Consider the following 23,132-nt stretch of genomic DNA (forward strand, 5'->3'; position numbering starts at 1 on the left):
GATTTTTGTCTTCAGATTTACCAAAACCATGTAGTGCATGGTTTTACCTTATGGTTTGACCTCATATTTTATGGTTTTGGTAAATCCGAAGGAAAAAAATCAGCAGAAAATCTGATAGTGTGTATGTGGCTTCAAAACCAGTGCTGAGAAAAATATGTAGGTCATCACTGCTGACTTTTCCTTCAAAAAATGCTGGTTACATTGTTGTAGTGTTGTCAGTTCTTTGATCCAGGAATAAGTGCGTGAAGTCAGAATTTATGGTCTGCATGCTTTGCCCAATTCAGAAACACTGAAGTCACAGGATTGGCATGGCAAGCAGGCAAATACCAGTTTAAGAGGTGGTCAAGCAGAAGAAGTCAGCTAAGGAAATCTTCATATATCCCTGAGTAAATGTGACCAAGAGCCTAAGGTTTTCACATATGGTCAATACAGGCATACCCCACTTTTAAGTACACAGTGGGGTTTATTTACTAAAGCTGGAAAGTGCAAAATCAGGCTCACTTCTGCATAGAAATCAGTGAGCTTCTAACCCCAGCTTGTTCAATTATGCTTTGGTAATAAAACCTGGAAGCTCATTGGTTCCTATGCAGAAGTGAGCCTGATTTTGCACTTTTCAGCTTTAGTAAATAAACCCCATTGTGTACTTAAAAATGGGGTATGCCTGTACTAGAAAGTACAGAATTTTCCCTAGGCAAAGTATTTCAGTTTTTCTATTACTCTCTAGATATCCATCCCAGTGAAATTGATAACTCAACGTAAAGCCGTCAGAACCCTAAAAGCCCAATTAAGCCAATCTACCACTGGCGATCTATCCAAAGTTACAGTGATAAAAAAAAAACTTTATAACGTATACTCATGTTAACGTCTTGTCCACATTGAAAGAATAATTACAGTGTATGCCCAACTAAAGAATTTTCAAACACAAATGCAAGCAGATTCTTTTGGGTTTAATAGACATGAAAAAATAAAACCTTTTCACAGATACACAATGGAGAAGCCACAAGCATCTAGTAAACAGTAACATTATATAATGAGGTGATGTGTAGTTCATACCCACTGAGTCAAAGTATAGGATCAGTGGAATTATATGCAAACATTGCATTATTTGTGAAATATCCTACTGCATGAAACCAAGTAGAATAATGTGAAGCTTAGTACAGCCAAGTGATAGTTCACACACAGGTGTCCCTGTATTGTATTTAAATTACTGAGGATTATAACCCATGTGTTCCACTGAGACTTGAGAAGTTTCATGGTTTTAATGACCAGATCTAATACTACCTAACGGTGCTACACAAGGACTACACTTACCACAATGCACTGCTTGACAGTCTGAGTACATGGTTGAGCAGACAGTACATATCACAGGTGCGAAGCTGTCAATAGTTCAAATGTGTTTTGTGCTGAAATCTCAAGCCATCCTTTACTGATCCACATCTTTTCCAGTAGATCATCTATGATGGCTGCCTCCTGAGTAAAACTCCTTGTGTCCTTCATATCAGCACACAGATTGTGTGTAACAGTGGGAGAAACAGCAGATGTCACAGTGTGAGGTAGGTGTGGAGGGAGTAGACAACAGGTCTATCAATACAACAGCACATAGCCCCATCCCTCTCATTGAATGGCATGTGCACACTGGCTTTCTTTACCTAGAACATGCTTATGCAGCCTTGTAAATCCTACAAATGGCTACTGGCTGAACATGTTGGGTAAGACTGGGCACTGAATGACAAATCTGCAGGCCTCTAGTAAAATTTGGGTAAGTGGTAAATTGGCATGATGTCCCAATCAGGCATACCTAGAGTACCTTCTGTACTGCTGGTTTTGTCTGCTGCTGAACTGTGCAGATTTTCAGCATGTACTTTACAAAGCCAATATTGTTTCAATCATTATGCAAGACTCTGGACATCATACTAACAGGTGTTGTATGAATAGGACTTCAGGGAGAAAGTAAATGTAATGACATTTTTCCACAGGCTCTCCTAGGCCTTGTGTCCTATAGTAGTGGCATGGTCCTCAAAGGTGGCAGTAGGGTGCCAAATGACAGTCCTCAGGTTGCATATAGCTATTCTAGGGCTTCAAAGCATTTATGACCCTTTGTTTCTAAGAAATATTCATATTACTTCTCCCACAGACTGGCAATAGCACTCTCTTTGCAGTACATGTAATACATAGGAGGAAAAGAAACATATTTACCCTGACATAGGCTACTTGCCTAAAAGTGAGAACTGCATAACTCACTAAAACAATGTAAAACTTAACTGGTTCACGCTATGTGGCACTGAGTTTCTAACTGAATTAGAATCTCTAATATAAATCTCTATGTGGGTGTGCTGGCGATTAAGGCATGGTTTTCATTTTTCTCTTTTCGAGTATCCTGTGTTTTATGGATCCCCTGATGTATCTTTGGGAGGTTGAGGTCTGTCATTGCTGGATCATTTAAAATGTCACAATGAATTTAGTTCATGCAGCAAGCGTAAAACAGTATCTCTGTATAAATCCTTTGTTCCTGCTACATTTTCGGGCATTGAAGGACAGGTGATGTCTTTAAAATGATTGTATGGTATCCCAGTGTAGCCTGGCAGAACACTATGTGACGTTTACTCTTTCTAGTCTCAAAAGCATGATGCCAGCGTGATATGTGTTCCATACAGTGCAAAAGAGGAAGATTGATGGGGCAATAAGACCCTTCCCAGGATAGGGACCCCCATGACAGCAGACGGTCAGATGTGTGGTGAAGTAAAGCTGACACTGCATTTAGCACCAGCAACATCAACACACAGCATATTTTATAAGTATACACATGTGCAGCATATTGGTTTTATCACTTAGAACACAGTCACAGACAGCGTATTCTCATAAAGCACAGTCATCTCAGATTGAACACATATACAAACAGCTACCACACTTGCATTACCTTCTCAGCACATTCATACAGTACTTTGCATACATCCACTTTCATACAGCAATCTGTTATAGTAACTTCTATGATGCATGTGACATCACATAGCCTTTTTGATGTTCTGATGCTTCTGATAATCAGGGACCTAACAGTGGGGCATGCACCGGGTGCCACTGTGATAATACCAGTAAGGTTTTGGGGGTTGTACCCATCACTCTTTAACCACTTCAGCCCTGGAATAATTTACCCCTTCCTGACCAGAGCACTTTTTGCGATTCGGCACTGCGTTGCTTTAACTGACAATTGTGCGGACGTGCGACGTGGCTCCCAAACAAAATTGACGTTTTTTTTCTCACAAATAGAGCTTTCTTTTGGTGGTATTTGATCAGCTCTGCGGTTTTTATTTTTTGCGCTATAAACAAACAAATAGCGACAATTTTGAAAAAAATGAATTATTTTTTACTTTTTGCTATAATAAATATCCCCCAAAAATATTTAAAAAACCATTTTTTTCCCCTCAGTTTAGACCGATACGTATTCTTCTACATATTTTTGGTAAAAAAAAATCGCAATAAGCATTTATTGATTGGTTTGAGCAAAAGTTATAACGTCTACAAAATAGGGGATAGTTTTTATGGCATTTTTATTGATAATTTTTTTTTACTAGTAATGGTGGCGATTTTTATCATGACTGCGACATTATGGCGGACACATCGTACAATTTTGACACATTTTTGGGACCATTGGCATTAATACAGCGATCAAAGCTAGAAAATTGCATTGATTACTGTAAAAATGTCACTGGCAGTGAAGAGGTTAACCACTAGGTGGCGCTGTGGGGGTTAAGTGTGTCCTAGGGAGTGTTTCTAACTGTGGGGGGGGGGCATGTGTTACACTACACTGATCACTGCTCCCGATCACAGGGAGCAGAGATCAGTGACAGTGTCACTAGGCAGAACGAGGAGATGCTTGTTTACATTAGCCTCTCCCCATTCTTCCTCACCGTGAGACGATCACGGGTATCCCGCGGACATCGGGTCCATGGGACCCACGATCGCGGTCATGGAGCTCCCGGGCCCGCGAGCCGCCTCTTAAAGGACAACGTACAGGTACAGTAATCTGCCTGTACGTGCCCTTCTACCTCTGCATGAGGTGGAAGCAGTTAAATACCAGCTATGACTCTGTAAGGAATAGAAAATCATTACTAAGTTTTTTCCTGCTTCAGTTGTCTGTTCAGTTTCCAACAATCTTATTTTAAAGGACGAGCCTTTACTTCTCCTTTAGTAAAAAGTGAAAGCCCAAAGGCTGGATCGCACAATGACAGGATCTGAATAGCTCTAGGTTGCTAGTTACCACATAGTGAATCTAATATTATCAGCGCACAAACAGACTGCATGTGTACAGAGCATGTTCTATGTGCCTGTGCTCAAATCATGTTCCAAGTACATCTTTTTTTTTTGGACATACACACAAAGTCAGCATTCATTCAGTGTTATACTAGAGATAATCTTTACACACTTCTGAATACAATTTAAAATACCCATGTCAGTTCACATTCGCATATGTGTCATTCATTGCTAAAACACTGCTTTACATGTTAGCGCAGCTAATAAAGTAGGGGTCTCATAAAAGGCATATTAATGGTTAAATGTTCTGGCACTTGATTTGCTTTGTGATAACAAAGCGCTCTATTCACACAATCCATATCAATGTTTGTATGTGGGTTTCAACCATACCACAATACAAACATTTTGGGAAGTGTCCTTCCATTGATAGTCTAATAGGATTATTAATTATGATCTGTCAGGTCCACTAGGCAGAATAAGGAAAAGTAGTAACCAAGAAAGCATTTTGTACTAAGCTCTCATTTTAAGTAATAAAGCTAAACTATATTAACCATCAGCAACCAATCAGAACTTTTCTTTCATTGTACAGATTGACATAAACTGATAAAAATCGTGGGGGTGTTATAGGCAATTAAACAGTGTATGCAGTGACTTAATACCCTCACAGCTCAATAGCTGTATATACCTGCACATAGTGAATTATCAATTCCTTTACTTCCTTGACCCTATGGGAGTCTTATAAAAATAGCCATATCATCTTTAAAGACTTCTAAGGTATGTAATTATACTCAGTTTTGTAGATAAAAATATTATAGGTGAATAAGCCAAAACGATTGAATATAACCCAATGATGTTGCTTTTCATGCTATAAGAGATACTTACTTTCTCTATTTGGCACTTAATTTAGTGAACTGCTTCTATCTTTGGTCATAATTATGCTACGTCATCATGATAAAAACAAACTTTTACAAATCCTGTCTGTCACTAACAGATCACATCCACTTTTGTACCATCTATTACATCGTATCACCCATCATACAAACATAACAAATCATATAAAATGTATCATTACATTCATTACCAGTATCTCATACACTTTAACTTAAGATTTAAAGGAAACCTTTTTTGGGAGAACTGCAAAGGTTGCCATTGCTGACCTCCTTCTGAAAATGCTGGTTTCATACTGATTCTCTGTCATCTGTACTTTCTGGGTTCTAACCTGGAACAACCATGCAGATTAGAAAGTCTTAGTGAAGATAAAATAATGGTCAACACCTCAGAATGTTCAGACGCTACTAATTTACCATGGCAGTCAGGAAACTATCATACATTTTCTAAAGGAGAGATAAGCAATGGAAACCTCAAAACATACTCACTACATGATTCCCCTAATGTAGAACTCCAGTTATTTCTTAAATTAATTTGGATAGAATAGGAAATGGTTTTGAAATTGTATTTATACTGCTGAGTCACCATTAAGAAAATCTCCCCTGACTTCCTGTTTTGTTATTGAATCAATCCAATAGGAGACATGACAAAAATAAGTGCACCTTTATTGGGTGAGTGGGTAAAGTGTATAACCTCTGTGACAGTGTTGCAATGTATGTCTCTGGTGGGGAAAATGTTTTTCTTTCCAATATGTCACCAGAACAGGAAGTGAGGGAAATCTACTAAAAGGTGAACAGCAATGAAACCTGACAGTGGGTCTAACCCTTACTCACAAATCAAAGAAAAAAGAAAACTTTTGCTAGAGTTCTACTTGAATTGTTTTGTTTATCCAAATTAATGTGTAACAGGTTGAATAACCCTCTTCTTATATCTTTTGAGGATTCTGCTTCTTAATTGCCACAGCTATTCCAAAGGGTCTCACATTCTTTGCTGCATTTTTACATAAGTGACTTTATACTATGAAATGCAGCATAAGCAAGATTCAATACGTAGAGTAGAGCTGGTAACATAATTGATCGTGTCTTTACAAGCTGACAGAACTAAGAACTTCACTTAGTAAATGCAGACCTTGAAACTTTAGAGATCAAACCACTGGAGTTTCTAAGAGATACAAGACAGGGGATGATTCAACCTACCAACAATTCCCATAAATGAATTATCCATTTTGGTAAAATTACCATTTAAAGTTAACCTCATGTATATGCAGAACAAGCAGCCATACTAATATGTGCATCTAGATTTTCACCACACATCACAGTATTTTCCTGGGTTCATTGGGGTCCCTTTGGGACAATTGAAATGTTCAGCAAAGTCTTTTGAGTTTGACAAGGTTCCAATCACTCTGAACTTTGCAGGACTGTGGGGATCCGTGACTAATCCTTCATGGCTACTCTCCGGAGTCCGTACAGAGCACCATACCTGCAAAAAAGATTGCAGAGAAAGCTCAGTGCCAACATGAATGTTCAAGCAAATCTAGGAACAATTTATGTCATTTAGGACAGTATCCATAGGCCAGTTCTTTCTTTTTTTACCTGTGCGAATCCTACAAAAAAGAGTTGGTGGTTGGACAGCCCTACTCCAGGCAATCGTTTCTCCTCACCATGTTTTTGCAGCCAAGATTTGTAAGCCTGAAACAAAAGAATTGGCCATATGACATATAAAAGTACATCATGCTAGGCTTCAAGACCAAAACATGCTACACTAGTATTAAAAAATCAGAACAATGATTAAGATGCTACAACGTGTTACTTACATGATATGCTGCTTTCAGTCCTCCATTATCTGCTATGTTTTCCCCCAGTGTTTGTTTTCCATTGACTTTCTCTCCATTTACAGTGTAAGCATTGTACTGACTGACCATACACTCAGTACGGTTTTTAAATGCTTCCAAAGAAGAATTTTGCCACCAAGGACGCAAATTTCCATCCTCATCATATTCTCGACCTGTAATGAAACATGATAGTGGATGACTGGGCTTAAGTGTACTTCAAAGGGAACCCATGTAAATCACTAGTACCTTGACCAACAAAAACATATAGCATTGCTACTCGTAATTCATGTTTCTATCATCTTACACAACCATTGTCTCATAGACAAATATTTCTTTGCTGCACAGGAGTAACTTGAAAAAATCCTCTATTGGTGCATGTATTAAGTGACACACTGTGCAGGTCTTGAACTAAGAGGTAAAGAAGGAAAGCTTTATACTAAACATTATTAAAATTCTATTTAAGAACTAAGTCCCCATGCACCACATTTTCCCCAATATAATAAAATGCTGTGCTCCCTTTCATTAAGAAAATCCAATTCTTTAGCTGTTAACACCACTGTCCTCCCCAATTTGTCCTACAGTTGGCAGGATGCACCTAGTTCCGTATGCTGGGTTCTGGAAATCCACAAATGAACATTCCCAGTCTCCCTCGCCCCTTTGCATGTGCAATCTGCTTGCTCTCACAGCTCAGCTCAGCTGTTTTACAAGAGTAAAGGAGAGTGAACTGTGTATGCATGAATGAGAATGGAGGCTTAGCGTGCTCATTTGTGGACTTGCGGGGCTGTGCATCCAGCACTGGATACATGCATTCAGCCATCTGCAGGAAGGATTGGGGAGGACAGTGGTGTCAGCAGCTGAAAAGGTGGACTTTTGTTTGTGTTTTCATATATTGGGGGCAGGGTGGTGCATGTGGACTTTATTGGAAAATTAGACTCAAGGTGAACTTACTCTTTAAGTCTTTCTCTGTCTCTCAATGAGCAATACGTTTTAGTAGGTCGGCATACCACATCCACCTGGGCCAGTTGGGAGCAATGAGGATCACTGAAATGTTCTCCATTTTGCGAAGCTGGTGAAGAAGTTTCAGTGGAGGAAAGGCAAAGATCAGAGTGTACTGATCCCACAGAGCCACCAGAGCATCCACTGCTTCCACAAGAGGATCCCTGTACCTGAAGGCAAACCTGTCTAGTTGTTGTTGAACCTGTAAGCCAAGAGGTCAAAATCAGGCATTCCCTGCCTGCAAAATAGGTCCTGAAACACCTCTGGATTTAGGGATCATTCCCTGGGTCTAGGTGTTGTCCGCTGACGAATGCCCCGTACACACGGTCGGACATTGATCGGACATTCCGACAACAAAATCCTATGATTTTTTCCGACGGATGTTGGCTCAAACTTGTCTTGCATACACACGGTCACACAAAGTTGTCGGAAAATCCCATCATTCTGAACGCGGTGACGTAAAACACGTACGTCGGGACTATAAACGGGGCAGTAGCCAATAGCTTTCATCTCTTTATTTATTCTGAGCATGCGTGGCACTTTGTGCGTCGGATTTGTGTACACACGATCGCAAATTCCGAGAATGGATTTTGTTGTCGGAAAATTTTATAGCCCGCTCTCAAACTTTGTGTGTCGGAAAATCCGATGGAAAATGTGTGATGGAGCCTACACACGGTTGGAATTTCCGACAACAAGGTCCTATCACACATTTTCCGTCGGAAAATCCGACCGTGTGTATGGGGCATAAGTCTGCCTTCTAGTTGTCTATACTTTGGATTTACAACAGACTAGGCAGGATAGTGAGGTTCTGCCCAGAACTGGATCTTATCTACGTTTCTTGCCACTGCAAGACTTCTGATAAGACTTAAGATTCTTCCCTGATAGTTGATGTATGCCACTGTCAAACCCAGATCAGATCACTCTCCACCAGGATGGCCAACGCTATGGAGACAGCACAATATCCTGAAATTCCTAAACCACAAAGTCAGAAACAACCTGGGCACACCTGATGTAAGAGGGAGCTCTGGCAGGAACACCTGATGTAAGAGGGGGCTTTGGTGGGCACACCTGATGTAAAGGGGAGCTCTGGTGAGCACACCTGATGTAAGAGGGACCTCTCGTAGGCACGCCTGATGTAAGAGGGACCTCTGGTAGGCACACCTGATGTAAGGGGGAGTTCTAGTGGGCACACCTGATGTAAGAGGGTGCTTTGGTGGGCACACCTGATGTAAGGGGGAGCTTTAGTAGGGACACCTGATGTAAGGGGAAGCCCTGGTAGGACACCTGATGTAGGGGGAGACCTGGTGGGGACACTTGATGTAAGGGAAGCCCTGGTGGGGACACCTAATGTAAGGGAAGCTCTGGTGGGCAGACCTGATGTAAGCGGGAGCTCTGGTGGGAACACTTGATGTAAGAGGGAGCTCTGGTGGGGACACCTGATGTAAGGGGGAGCTCTGGTGGGCACACCTGATGTAAGAGGAAGCTCTGGTGGGCACACCTGATGTAAGAGGGAGCTCTGGCGGGAACACCTGATGTAAGAGGGGGCTTTGGTGGGCACACCTGATGTAAAGGGGAGCTCTGGTGAGCACACCTGATGTAAGAGGGACCTCTCGTAGGCACACCTGATGTAAGGGGGAGTTCTAGTGGGCACACCTGATGTAAGAGGGCGCTTTGGTGGGCACACCTGATGTAAGGGGGAGCTTTAGTAGGGACACCTGATGTAAGGGGGAGCCCTGGTAGGACACCTGATGTAGGGGGAGACCTGGTGGGGACACCTGATGTAAGGGAAGCCCTGGTGGGGACACCTGATGTAAGGGAAGCTCTGGTGGGCAGACCTGATGTAAGCGGGAGCTCTGGTGGGAACCCCTGATGTAAGAGGAGCCCTGGTGGGGACACCTGATGTTAGGGGAGGAGCCTACACACGGTTGGAATTTCCGACAACAAGGTCCTATCACACATTTTCCATCGGAAAATCAGACCGTGTGTACGGGGCATAAGTCTGCCTTCTAGTTGTCTATACTTTGGATTTACAACAGACTAGGCAGGATAGTGAGGTTCTGCCCAGAACTGGATCTTATCTACGTTTCTTGCCACTGCAAGACTTCTGATAAGACTTAAGATTCTTCCCTGATAGTTGATGTATGCCACTGTCAAACCCAGATCAGATCACTCTCCACCAGGATGGCCAACGCTATGGAGACAGCACAATATCCTGAAATTCCTAAACCACAAAGTCAGAAACAACCTGGGCACACCTGATGTAAGAGGGAGCTCTGGCGGGAACACCTGATGTAAAGGGGAGCTCTGGTGAGCACACCTGATGTAAGAGGGACCTCTCGTAGGCACGCCTGATGTAAGAGGGACCTCTGGTAGGCACACCTGATGTAAGGGGGAGTTCTAGTGGCACACCTGATGTAAGAGGGTGCTTTGGTGGGCACACCTGATGTAAAGGGGGAGCTTTATTAGGGACACCTGATGTAAGGGGAAGCCCTGGTAGGACACCTGATGTAGGGGGAGACCTGGTGGGGACACCTGATGTAAGGGAAGCCCTGGTGGGGACACCTAATGTAAGGGAAGCTCTGGTGGGCAGACCTGATGTAAGCGGGAGCTCTGGTGGGAACACTTGATGTAAGAGGGAGCTCTGGTGGGGACACCTGATGTAAGGGGGAGCTCTGGTGGGCACACCTGATGTAAGAGGAAGCTCTGGTGGGCACACCTGATGTAAGAGGGAGCTCTGGCGGGAACACCTGATGAAAGAGGGGGCTTTGGTGGGCACACCTGATGTAAAGGGGAGCTCTGGTGAGCACACCTGATGTAAAGGGGAGCTCTGGTGAGCACACCTGATGTAAGAGGGACCTCTCGTAGGCACACCTGATGTAAGGGGGAGTTCTAGTGGGCACACCTGATGTAAGATGGCGCTTTGGTGGGCACACCTGATGTAAGGGGGAGCTTTAGTAGGGACACCTGATGTAAGGGGGAGCCCTGGTAGGACACCTGATGTAGGGGGAGACCTAGTGGGGACACCTGATGTAAGGGAAGCCCTGGTGGGGACACCTGATGTAAGGGAAGCTCTGGTGGGCAGACCTGATGTAAGCGGGAGCTCTGGTGGGAACACTTGATGTAAGAGGGAGCTCTGGTGGGGACCCCTGATGTAAGAGGAGCCCTGGTGGGGACACCTGATGTAAGGGGAGACCTGGTTGGGCACCCGATGTAAGGGGGAACTCTGGTGGGCACACTTGATGTAAGGGGGGCTCTGGTGGGCACAGCAGTGGGCAAATGTGTCATTGATGCTGCATGGCGGAAAAGACAATACAGATGGCATCGGCATGATACCTACCAAGTGGAACATGTCATCGCTCAGTTCTACAGGGATAAGCCCTTCCACATTGGAAACCATTGAAAAAAGTAGAATCCCAAAGGCACCCAGGGACCTATTTAATTGAGGTACTAGTACTAGTACTCCTGGTAGACTAACCAGTATATTCACAAAGTCTCTAGAGGCAGAAGAACTGAGTCAACGGCAGCGGTTCTGGACCTGAAAAGCAATCCGTGAATAACTGTTACCAGCATAGAGTTAAAAAATCCTCCCACATTAAACCCAGTGCTCAAAGGTTACTTCCAGGCTATCCCCACAATGTCCAGTCCAGCGGGACCTGGAAGTGACACTCTGAAAGCCAGGCTGGAGACTAGGGTTGCCACCTGTCTGGGACTCACCCGGACAGTCCGGGTTTTGAATCATGTGTCTGGTTTTCAGACTGCCTGATAACAGGAGGAGTAAGGGGGGAGCTCTGCTGGTAATACTTGATGTAAGGGGGAGCTCTGGTGGGCACACCTGATGTAAGGGGGAGCTCTGGTGAGCACACCTGATGTAAGAGGGAGCTCTGGTGAGCACACCTTATGTAAGGGGGAACTCTGATGAGGACACCTGATGTAAGGGAAACCCTGGTGGGGACACATAAAGTATGGGGAGCCCTGGGAGGGGGGGACACCTGATGTAAGGTGAGCTCTGGTGGGCAGACCTGATGTAAGGCGGAGTTCTGGTGGGAACACTTAATGTAAGAGGGAGCTCTGGTGGGCACACCTGATGGAAGGGGGAGCTTTGGTGGGCACACCTGATGTAAGAATGAGCTCTGGTGGGGACACCTGATGTAAGGGGTAGCTCTGGTGGGCACACCTAATGTAAGGGGAAGCTCTGGTGGCCACACCTGATGTAAGAGGGAGCTATGGTGGGGACACCTGATGTAAGGGGAGCCCTGGTTTGGAGACCTGGTGTAAGGGGGAGCTCTGGTGGGCACACCTGATGTAAGGAAGAGTTCTAGTGAGGACACCTGATGTAACAGTGAACTCTGGTGTGCACACCTGATGTAAGAGGGAGCTCTGGTGTGCACACCTGATGTAGGGGGGAGCTCTGGTGTGCACATCTGATGTAGGGGGGAGCTCTGGTGGGCACACCTGATGTAGAAAGGGGGGCTCTGGTGGGCACACCTGATGTAAGGGGGGCGCTGGTGGGCACACCTGCCGTAAGAGGGAGTTCTGGTGGGCACACCTGATGTAACAGTGAGTTCTGGTGGGGACACCTAATGTAAGGCGAAGCTCTGGTGGGCACACCTGATGTAAGGGGGAGCTCTGGTGGGGACACCTGATGTAAGGGGAGCTCTGGTGGGGACACTTGATGTAATGGGGAGCTCTGGTGGGCACACCTGATGTAAGGGAGAGCTTTGGTGGGGACACGCAATGTAAGGGGAAGCTCTGGTGGGCACACCTGATGTAAGGGTGAGCTCTGGTGGGGACACCTGATGTAACAGTGAGCTCTGGTGGGGACACTTGATGTAAGGGGAGCTCTGGTGGGCACACCTGATGTAAGAGGGAGATCTGGTGGGCACACCTGATGTAAGGGGGGACTCTGATGGGGACACCAGATGTAAGGGGGTACTCTGATGGGGACACCTGATGTAAGGGGGGGCTCTGGTGGGCACTCCTGATGTAAGGGAGAGTTCTGGTGGGGACACCTAATGTAAGGGGAAGCTCTGGTGGGCATACCTGATGTAAGGGGGAGCTCTGGTGGGCACACCTGATGTAAGGGGCAGAGGCGGCTCTCTAATTAGGCAAACTAGGCAAAGGCCACGCACTCACAGGGGCCTCGCGGCAGCCTAATTTGCCTGTGATCAACACTGATGTCAAGGTCTCATCATGGAGCATCCCGGTCTGGTGGCAGCAAGTGCGGGGAGCGGGATTATAGAGGCCTCTAGGTGGCGGCAGCGGCTGGATAACAGCATCTGGCTCCAAGGCATGTGGGTGGCATGTCCATGTGGGACCCGCAGCTGAGCTGCTACTTCAGCCTGCACCGCTCACCCGACCTCTCCGCACCTGCCTCCTATTTGGTTCTGTAGTCAGGGCCGGGGGGGGGGGTCGCTGAAGCTATCCAGCTGAGCTGCCCCATGATTGTGAAGAGGAAGGAGTTCTTATGCTGCCTGGCTGACCGGAGAAAAGGTGAGTGCCCCTGCAGCCTCCCTGTGTGCCTGAATAGGAGGAGCGGTGGGGAGACTGAACATAGTGGAACTGATTTTTCCATATTCCTCCATGCAGCCACTGAATGTCTGCAGGAAGTAGAGGAGACATGATCATTCAGCGGCTGCATGGAGCATAACTTTTTCTGCATCCTGTGCTCTCCGACCCTTCCTTGTGCTCCCTGGCTCCATCCCTCCTGCTCTCCAGCCCCTCCGTGTGCTCCCTGACTCTGCCCCTCCTGCTCTCCAGCCCCTCCTTGTGCTCTCTGGCTCTGCCCCTCCTGCTCTCCAGCTTCTCCTTGTCCTCCCTGGCTCCGGCCCCATTTCACCAGCACCCCCCTGCTCTCCACTCCAATTCTTTCTTCTCCCCCCTCTCAAGCTCCCCTCCAGCGTTCTCCAGCCCCCACCCCTCCTGTGCTCTCCACCTTTCCCAATTCTCTCTGCCCCCCAGCACTCTCCGGCCCCCCACCCCCCCCAGCACTCTCTGGCCCCAGCACTCTCTGGCCCCCACCCACCAGCACTCTCCGGCCCCCATCCCTAGCACTCTCCCCCCACCCCCCCAGCACTCTCCACCCCCCAGCACCCTCCGCCCCTCACCCCCAGCACACTCCAGCTCCTCCCTGCTCTTTGTCCCCCCTCAGTGCTCTCACAGACTGGGACATGGGGCACAGGAGGGGCTGCAGACAGGGACATGGTCAGGGATCTCTCTCACCCCCTTTCCCTCACCCCCTCTTTTTCACCCCCCCTCTCTCTCTCTCACCCCCTCTCACCCCTCTCTCTCTCCCTCACTCCATCTCTCCCCCCTTCTCTCTCTATTACCCCCTCTCAACCCTCTCTCTCCCCCCTCACTCCCTCTCTCCCCCTTCCTCTCTCCACCTCCCCCCTCTCTTTCTCTCTCTCTCCCTCCCCCTCTCTCTCTCTCCCTCCCCCTCTCTCTCCTTCCCTCCCTCCTCTCTCTCCCTCCTCTCTCTCACCACACTCCTTCTCTCTCTCTTACCCCTTCCTACCATTCCCTCCCTCTCCTCTCCTCTCCTCTCTCTCTTCCCCCTCTCACCTCCCCTCCCTCTCTCTCTCCCCCTCTTTCTCTCTCTCTCCCTCCCCTCTCTCTCCCTCTCCCCCCTCCTCTCCTCCCTCCTCCCCTCTCGCTCACCCTCCCTCTCTCCCCCTTTGCGCACCCTTTCTCTACCCCTCTCTCTCACCCCCCTCTCGCTCACCCTCTCTCTCTCCCCCTCTCGCTCCCCCTCTCTCTCTCCCCCTCTCGCTCACCCTCTTTCGCTCACCCTCTCTCTCTCACCCACTCTCCCTCCCCCTCTCTCTCTCCTTCTCCTCCTCTATATCTCCCTCCCCATTTCTCTCTCCCCCTGCGCTGTACTGGGATCCCCCCACTCTACCTCCTCTATGGATGTGGAATGACTCAGTGACATCCACTCCCCATTCTCCCAAAACACGGGAAATTCTTAGAGGGGTTGCCACCTTGCTGGGTCCCAGATGTTTTATTGGCTGCATATGTCTAATGGGTGAGGAGGGTGCCCTGGAAGTGGTGCTGATGAACTGTTTGCTAGATCTGTGCATCTTTTTGCAGCCATTTTTATTGCTTTTTTTCCCATTATGGGCGTGATTGGGGCCTCATGTGTAAGTTTCGCCTAAGGCCTCACAAAGCCTAGAGCCGCCTCTGGTAAGGGGGGCTTTGGTGGGGACACCTGATGTAAGGGGGGGCCCTGGCGAGCACACCTGGTGTAAGGGGGAGCTCTGGTGGGCACACCTGATGTAAAGGGGAGCTCTGGTGGGGGACATCTGATGTAAGGGGGAGCTCTGGTGTGCACACCTGATGTAAGAGGGAGCTCTGGTGTGCACACCTGATGTAGGGGGGAGCTCTGGTGTGCACACATGATGTAGGGGGGAGCTCTGGTGGGCACACCTGATGTAGAAAGGGGGGCTCTGGTGGGCACACCTGATGTAAGGGGGCCTCTGGTGGGCACACCTGATGTAAGAGGGAGATCTGGTGGGCACACCTGATGTAAGGGGGGACTCTGATGGGGACACCAGATGTAAGGGGGGTACTCTGATGGGGACACCAGATGTAAGCGGGGAGCTCTGATGGGGACACCAAATGTAAGGGGGCACTCTGATGGGCACACCAGATGTAAGGGAGGTACTCTGATGGGGATACCAGATGTAAGAGGGGAGCTCTGATGGGGACACCAGATGTAAGGGGGGTACTCTGATGGGGACACCAGATGTAAGGGGGGGTACTCTGATGGGGACACATGGTGTAAGGGGGAGCTCTTGTGGGCACACCTGATGTAGAAGGTGGGGCTTTGGTGGGCACACCTGATATAAGGGGGGCTCTGGTGGCCACACCTGATGTAAGGGAAGCTCTGGTGGGCACACCTGATGTAAGGAAGGACTCTGATGGGGACAGCAGATGTAAGGGGGTACTCTGATGGGGACAGCAGATGTAAGGGGGTACTCTGATGGGCACACCAGATGTAAGAGGGGAGCTCTGATGGGGACACCAGATGTAAGGGGTGTACTCTGATGGGGACACCAGATATAAGGGGGGGGTACTCTGATGGGGACACCAGATGTAAGGGGGGTACTTTGATGGGGTCATCAGATGTAAGGGGGGGGGCTCTGACGGGGACACCTGATGTAAGGGGGAGCTCTTGTGGGCACACCAGATGTAAGGGAGGTACTCTGATGCGGATACCAGATGTAAGGGGGGACTCTGATGGGGACACCAGATGTAAGGGGGGACTCTGATGGAGACACCAGATGTAAGGGGGTACTATGGTGGGCACACCTGATATAAGAGGGCACCCTGATAGGGAAAGCAGATGTAAGGGGGCACTCTAAAGGGCAATTCAGATGTAAGGGAGGTACTCTGATGGGGACACCAGATGTAAGGGGGGTACTTTGATGGGGTCATCAGATGTAGGGGGGGGCTCTGACGGGGACACCTGATGTAAGGGGGAGCTCTTGTGGGCACACCAGATGTAAGGGAGGTACTCTGATGCGGATACCAGATGTAAGGGGGGACTCTGATGGGGACACCAGATGTAAGGGGGGACTCTGATGGAGACACCAGATGTAAGGGGGTACTATGGTGGGCACACCTGATATAAGAGGGCACCCTGATAGGGAAAGCAGATGTAAGGGGGCACTCTAAAGGGCAATTCAGATGTAAGGGAGGTACTCTGATGGGGACACCAGATGTAAGGGGGGTACTCTGTTTAAGTTTATTACCCCTGTTCTAGGTGGACATTTTTGCTTTGCAGGAATGTCTGCAAAATTGTGTGCATTCCTGCAATGCACAAAAACACACAGCTCTTTTGCAGGTGTGCAGTGGTGCCTTTAAGTCTTAATGGCACTACCACACCTCTTGCTTTTGCGCTCATTCACCTGCAGCAAAACATATGGTAACAAAATATCATGCATTTTGGTGCAGCACAATTTTTTTAAAAAGATACAGGTTTCACATCTATTTGTACTACATTTTGATTTTCATTTGTTTTGTATACTATGAAAGAAAATGAAAATTCAGCGTGCCACTAAAGTGTTCGGGTTTGGCTTGAAGAAAAGGTGGCAACCCTACTGTAAACAGCTGCACTAGATAGTACTATCAGAGAGACAAGCTCTAAGGGTGATATAAAAAGTAAGTTAGTCTTTCACACAGCAGAACTGAAGAAAATATGTCCATCCTCTTAAAACACTAAGGCATGCTGATAGTGAGAAGTGTTATTCTGAGCTGGCCTACAGTTTGTTGTTTTCCAGTCCTCCTGTAGGAGGCAGTACAACTGAAGATTAAGGCTTCCTGTGTCTCTCAATGGACACAGGAAGAAAGAAAAATCCTTTATTTTTTTAAGACCTGAGCAATTCTGGCATCTGTTTTTTTACACTGCTTTGGGTTAGCTGTTAATATCTTTTTTATTATGAAATATATAAATAGTGATATGTCATAGGTACAAATAGGCTTTCTATTGGCAGTAAAATTATATAAATATTTATTTGTGTTCTTAAGAATATATTGGGAAAATAAAATCTAATATACAGTATTTAGTAGTTGTCCCTGACTAAAACTGAAGTTTGAATAAAAACATTTTTTTCCTCTACAGCTTTAGTTACTTTACTTACCTGTAATGACGTATGTCCCATGCAGTGCAGTCTGCTGAATTCTGAAGAAGTCTTCACCTGTCCTCTTTGTGCTACTGAACGTGGAAGTTAACAACTTTGGGTCTCCAGGCTCAGCTGCACTAAAGATGATTAAAAGGGGACAAGCCCCCTTCTGCTCTCTCCTTTAGGCTTGGTTCAGACTGATGTGATTTCAGATGTGACTTGAATCACACTGTATCGCATGACAATGGAAATAAAATTGCTTCCAATGGTGCCTGTTCACATCAATGCAGCCCAGCTGCAATGCAACTTTAGGGAAGGGTCATGTGATCTGGGGGCTTCCAGATTCTGATAAGCTACCCCTGCATCCCCACAACCACCGGGCCAGGGTTGTGGGGAAGAGGCCCTTGTCCTCATCAACATGGGGACAAGGTGCTTTGCCAGAGTGCCTCCCCCCCATATCGAGGGACTGGTATGGTTTGGGGGGGGGGCTTTCCTGGCCTGCTGGGCCGCATGCTCAGATAAGGGTCTGTTATGGATTTTTTTTTTTTGGGAGGGACCTCATGCCTTTTTTTTTGGCATGAGGTTCTCTATAAAATCATACCAGACCAAAGGGCCGGTGTGGATTTTGGGGGGGGACCCATGCATTTTTTTCCTGGCGTGGGGTCCCCCTTAAAATCCATACCAGACAGGAAGGGCCTGATATGGATTGGGGAGGGACCCCACATAGTTTTTTTTGTTTAATGCCAGCTCTTTTGTTCACATTCTGCTGTCAGCAGGGAATCCCCACCGACAGCAAGAATGATTCATCGTTAGGATGTTGGGGGGTGCTGGCTGATAGCAGGGATGAGTCACAGTAAAACATGCATTAAAAACGTATCAAAAGTGCACCAAATTGCACTGCAGGTGCACTACAAAATTGCATTGAAAATCAGATCAAAATTGCACGGCACTAGTGTGAACCTAGCCTCATTGAGAAATATTCTTTCATTGATTACACTGCCCTTAACATGATCTGTGAATGGGCATACTTGCCAACTGTCCCAAATTTCCTGGGACATTCCCAGGATTTAGACCTGGTATTACCGTTTGCCGTGAACGGTCCCGGGAAATTTTTTTTTTCACGATTTTTTTTTTTCTTTCCCGCCGCCTAGAGGTCCGCAACACTGGTCAAATCTGTCTCTATCGCCATTTTACAGAAGACCAGCTGGAGCATTTCTATTGGCAGCCGCTTTCTTGCCACCCAGGCTCCGGCTCTTGGTTCAGTAAATGGCGTGGAGACAAACACACCATCCTGAGCGGCGCCAAGGCCCGGTGGAGAGTCCTGGCTCCTGGCACCGCGCTATCCCTGAGTGAGACTGCTCTGTCTCACTCTCACTGACTGCCTCCTGTGCCAAGCGTGCTGCCCGGAAAGTCAGTGACAGTCCGAGCAAGCAACTCTCCGGGTGGCTGCACACTGACTCCACCTCCGCTCCCCGCCCAGGTGCATAAGGGGAGGGGGGGTGGGTTGTCCTGGGGGGTTTGTACTGATGGGGGGTGGGTTGTCCTGGGGGGTTGTACTGATGGTGGGGGTGGTCCTGGGGGAGGGGTTTGTACCGATGGGGTGGGGGGGTTGTCCTGGGGGGTTTGTACTGATAGCGGGTTGTACTGATGGGGGGGTTGTACTGATGGGGGGGTGGGTTGTCCAGGGGGGGTTGTACTGATGGGGGGTGGGTTGTCCTGGAGGGTTTGTACTCATGGGGGGTGGGTTGTCCTGAGGGGGTCTGTACAGATGGAGGGGGAGGATTGTCCTGGGGGGGTTTGTACAGATGGAGGGGGGTGGGTTGTCCTGGGGGGGTCTGTACTAATGGAGAAGGGGGTGGTTTATCCTGAGGGGGTCTATACCGATGGAGTTGGGTCTGCACTGAGGGGGGTCTATACTGATGGTGGGGGGTCTGCACTGTGAGGGGTCTATACTGATGGAGGCGGGTCTGCACTAAAGGGGATCTATACTGATAAAGTGGGTCTGCACTGAGATAGGTCTGCACTGAGGGAGGGGGGTCTGTACTGTGCTGGGGGGGTCTGTACTGAGGGAGGGGGCTCTGTACTGAGGGAGGGGGATCTGTACTGTGGGAGCAGGGTCTGTACCGAGGGAGGACTATAGTGGGTGGGGTGACACCATGTTTTTCCGCACCAGGTGACACCAACCCTAGTGATGCCACTGGTAACTGGGAACACCTGGTGTTGGGAGGGACTCTACCGGGGGCACCTGATGTAAGGAAGGGACTCTGCTGGGGCACCTGATGTAAGGAGGGACCCTGCTGGGGGCACCTGATGGTAAGGAAGGAATCTGCTGGGGACACCAACGAGAGGGAGGTGGGCAGCCCACCGCCCTCTAGTACCTCCGCTCCAACACTCAGCCGTCACTCTCACCACTCCAGAGCAGTGGTCAGCCATCCGATCCCTCCATCCCCCTGCAAGGCTATCATCGCCACACCAGTGCCTTCGTCATACAAATTTCTTTTCTAGCAACGCCGCCTTCAGCATCATGTGCAACTTCAAGTACACAGCAGACACCCTCCACAGGCTAAGAAACACGGCCGCAACTTTACCAACCACCACGCAAAAAAGACTAAAAAAAGAACAATTACTAAGGACCAACCCACAATCAACCATCAAAGGCAGAGAGACACCGATCCAACCACAACAACTATCATGCGCCCTGATCAACACCAGATCTGCAGTCAAGCACAGGCTGGAAATCCGCGATTTCATCATCGAAAACAACATAGACTGCCTCTTTATTACAGAAAGCTGGCTAACTTCCGACTGCAACACCATCCTGACTGAATTGGTGCCCAAGAACTACAGTATCATATCTGAGCATAGAATTGGAAAAAAAGGAGGAGGTCTTGCAGTGATTTTCAAATCGCACCTGGGGTTCACCAAACCAAACTTACAGAACTCAGTGCCTTTCATGGAAACACTCTCACTGCATCTTCAAACAACACCTCAAGACACCATTCACATACTACTATGCTACAGACCACCAGGACCAAAGACCAATCTCCTCACACCGCTCACTGAATTCTTCTCAATGCACACCTTGAAAACCAAAAACCTTCTGGTACTTGGGGATTTCAATCTGTGGGCAAACTCCGCCCAAGACCCTATTGCAACCGCCTGCGTTAACCAAATGGAAGAACTTGGCCTGCAACAACTGATAAATGCTCCTACGCATGGTTCAGGACACACTTTAGATCTCATCTTCAAACAGAATATGGACATCGACGTATTGAACAACACCCCACTACCATGGACGGACCACCATGCTATCAAATTCAAAATCACCACTAACACCACCCTCCAAAAACAGAAACGGGCAATAGCAACACACTGGAAAAGATCTCAGAAGAAACTACACTCTGAACTCTTCAAAACTACATTGTCGAGCAAAATTCTTCTGCTAAACCCAAACCTCTCAACGGAACAAACACTCAACTCCCTAAACAATGTTTTACTACAAACAGCAGACTCCGTGGCGCCAAAACGCAGAACACCCGTCCGCACAAAAAACTCGAATTGGTTTAATGGCACTCTCACCCTACTCAAGCAAGAACGCAGAAGATCTGAGAGAACTTGGAGAAGAAATCCCACCAAGGAAAACCATGCTAACTACAAAGCACTCACGGTGAAATACCACAAGGCAATCTTCAAAGCCAAAAAAGAACATTTTGCAGACACCATCTCATCCGCCTTAAACCGCCCACGTGAACTTTTCAAAATAGTTGCTCAATCAATGAACCCGACCTGCCTAGAGCCCCCTGCAAACGATACCCAAGAATTCTGCAATGAGTTATCAGATTTCTTCATCGACAAAATCGACAACATTCGGAAAGCAATTCATCAGAAAATAACAACCAACCTCACCCAACCAATGCAAAAAGAGGATATCGACACGAACATCACTCAACCACCGAAGTTCTTTTTGGCCCCAATCACCACGGACACGACTAAAAACATCATCGGAAGCCTTCGCGACAGCACATCACCGAACGACATCATCCCCACCAAATTGTTCAAAGAATGTTCCGACATCCTGGCCCCCACCCTAACACATCTCATAAATCAATCATTCAAAGAAGGGACTGTGCCAACCTCCCTCAAGCAAGGCATCGTCAAACCCCTGCTAAAGAAACCTAATCTCGACCCTAAAGACCCTAACTGCCGCAGACCAATAACAAGCCTCAACACCATCTCCAAGATTATAGAGAAAACAGTAGTACAGCAGCTACAACACCACCTGGAGACACACCACCTCCTGGACCCTCTGCAATCAGGCTTCCGCCCAGGCCATGGCACAGAAACAGCACTTCTCAAAATATGGGACGACGCCCTCGAAGCAGCAGATGACGGGGAACCGAGTCTTCTGGTACTGTTAGACCTCAGTGCAGCATTCGATACAGTGGACCACAATACTCTACTTGTCCGCCTCTCAGAAGTTGCAGGAGCCACAGATTCTGCCCTAAAATGGTTTACATCCTTCTTAGAGAATCGCTCTCAGACAGTGAAACTGGGAACATTCACCTCGGAATCTCGGGCAGTCTCCTGTGGAGTCCCTCAGGGCTCACCCTTGTCACCAGTGCTATTTAACATCTACATCCGCCCGCTTCTCAATATCATCAGGAAAACGGACCTCTGCTTCCACTCATACGCAGACGACACCCAACTCTACCTTCGCATTAATGGACAAAAAGATCATCATCAGCAACTACAGAAATGCCTCACTTTAATCAATGACTGGATGACCGCTAGCTCCCTCAAACTTAACGAATCAAAAACAGAACTTCTTCTCCTGCAAGCCAACAAAAATTCCAAAATTAAGACTCCGTGGACACCACCCCCCATCCTCGGACAGACCATCTCGCCCAGCACCAAAGTCAAGAGTCTCGGAGTCATCTTTGACTCAGGAATGACAATGGATGCACAAATAGGATCGGTGGTGAGCGGATCCCACCACCTCCTCCGCCTGCTTCGCAGACTCATCCCCTTCATCCCAGAAGAGGACAAAGCGGCAGTTGTGGGAACGATCATCAATTCCCGACTCGACTACGCAAATTCCCTCTACGTAGGTCTACCCCAATATCAGCTTGCGCGCTTGCAACTCATGCAGAACACGGCGGCAAGACTGTTAACAGGAAAAAAGCCCTGGGAATCCATCTCCCCATCCCTAAAAAGCCTACATTGGCTAACTGTGAAGAACCGGATCATATTCAAGACCCTCTGCCTCACCCATAAATGCATACAAGGAAACGCTCCGCAATATCTCCAGGAAAAAATAAAACACTACACACCGATTCGCAGTCTTCGATCAGCTAACCAAAACCTCCTCCTCATTCCCAAATACCGCTACAAAGCAAAGGGAGAACGTAGATTTGCAGTCCAAGGACCTCGCCTATGGAATGCTCTCCCAACCAACCTCCGCATGGAAGAAAACCACCAGGCCTTCAGGAAAAAACTAAAGACCTTCCTTTTCTAGAAGCTGGCTACAGAGAATACATCTAGCGCCT

General features: G+C 47.6%; 1 protein-coding gene across 2 annotated transcripts in view; it reads right to left on the reverse strand.

The window, feature by feature from the left end:
• Nucleotides 1–932: 932 nt before the first annotated feature.
• Nucleotides 933–23,132, reverse strand: part of ECE2 (endothelin converting enzyme 2) — a 135,409-nt gene continuing 113,209 nt past the window's right edge. For both annotated transcript variants that reach the window (XM_073626597.1, XM_073626596.1), the window contains exons 17-19: nt 6,950–7,140; nt 6,729–6,824; nt 933–6,615 (exon numbers count right to left, since the gene is read on the reverse strand). In XM_073626597.1, the coding sequence (XP_073482698.1) occupies nt 6,439–6,615; nt 6,729–6,824; nt 6,950–7,140 (464 nt within the window). In that variant the 3' untranslated portion in view covers nt 933–6,438. The remainder of the gene's footprint in view (nt 6,616–6,728; nt 6,825–6,949; nt 7,141–23,132) is intronic.

The sequence above is a fragment of the Aquarana catesbeiana genome, linkage group LG04 (assembly GCF_042186555.1).
Source record: "Aquarana catesbeiana isolate 2022-GZ linkage group LG04, ASM4218655v1, whole genome shotgun sequence".
Taxonomy (NCBI): Eukaryota; Metazoa; Chordata; class Amphibia; order Anura; family Ranidae; genus Aquarana; species Aquarana catesbeiana.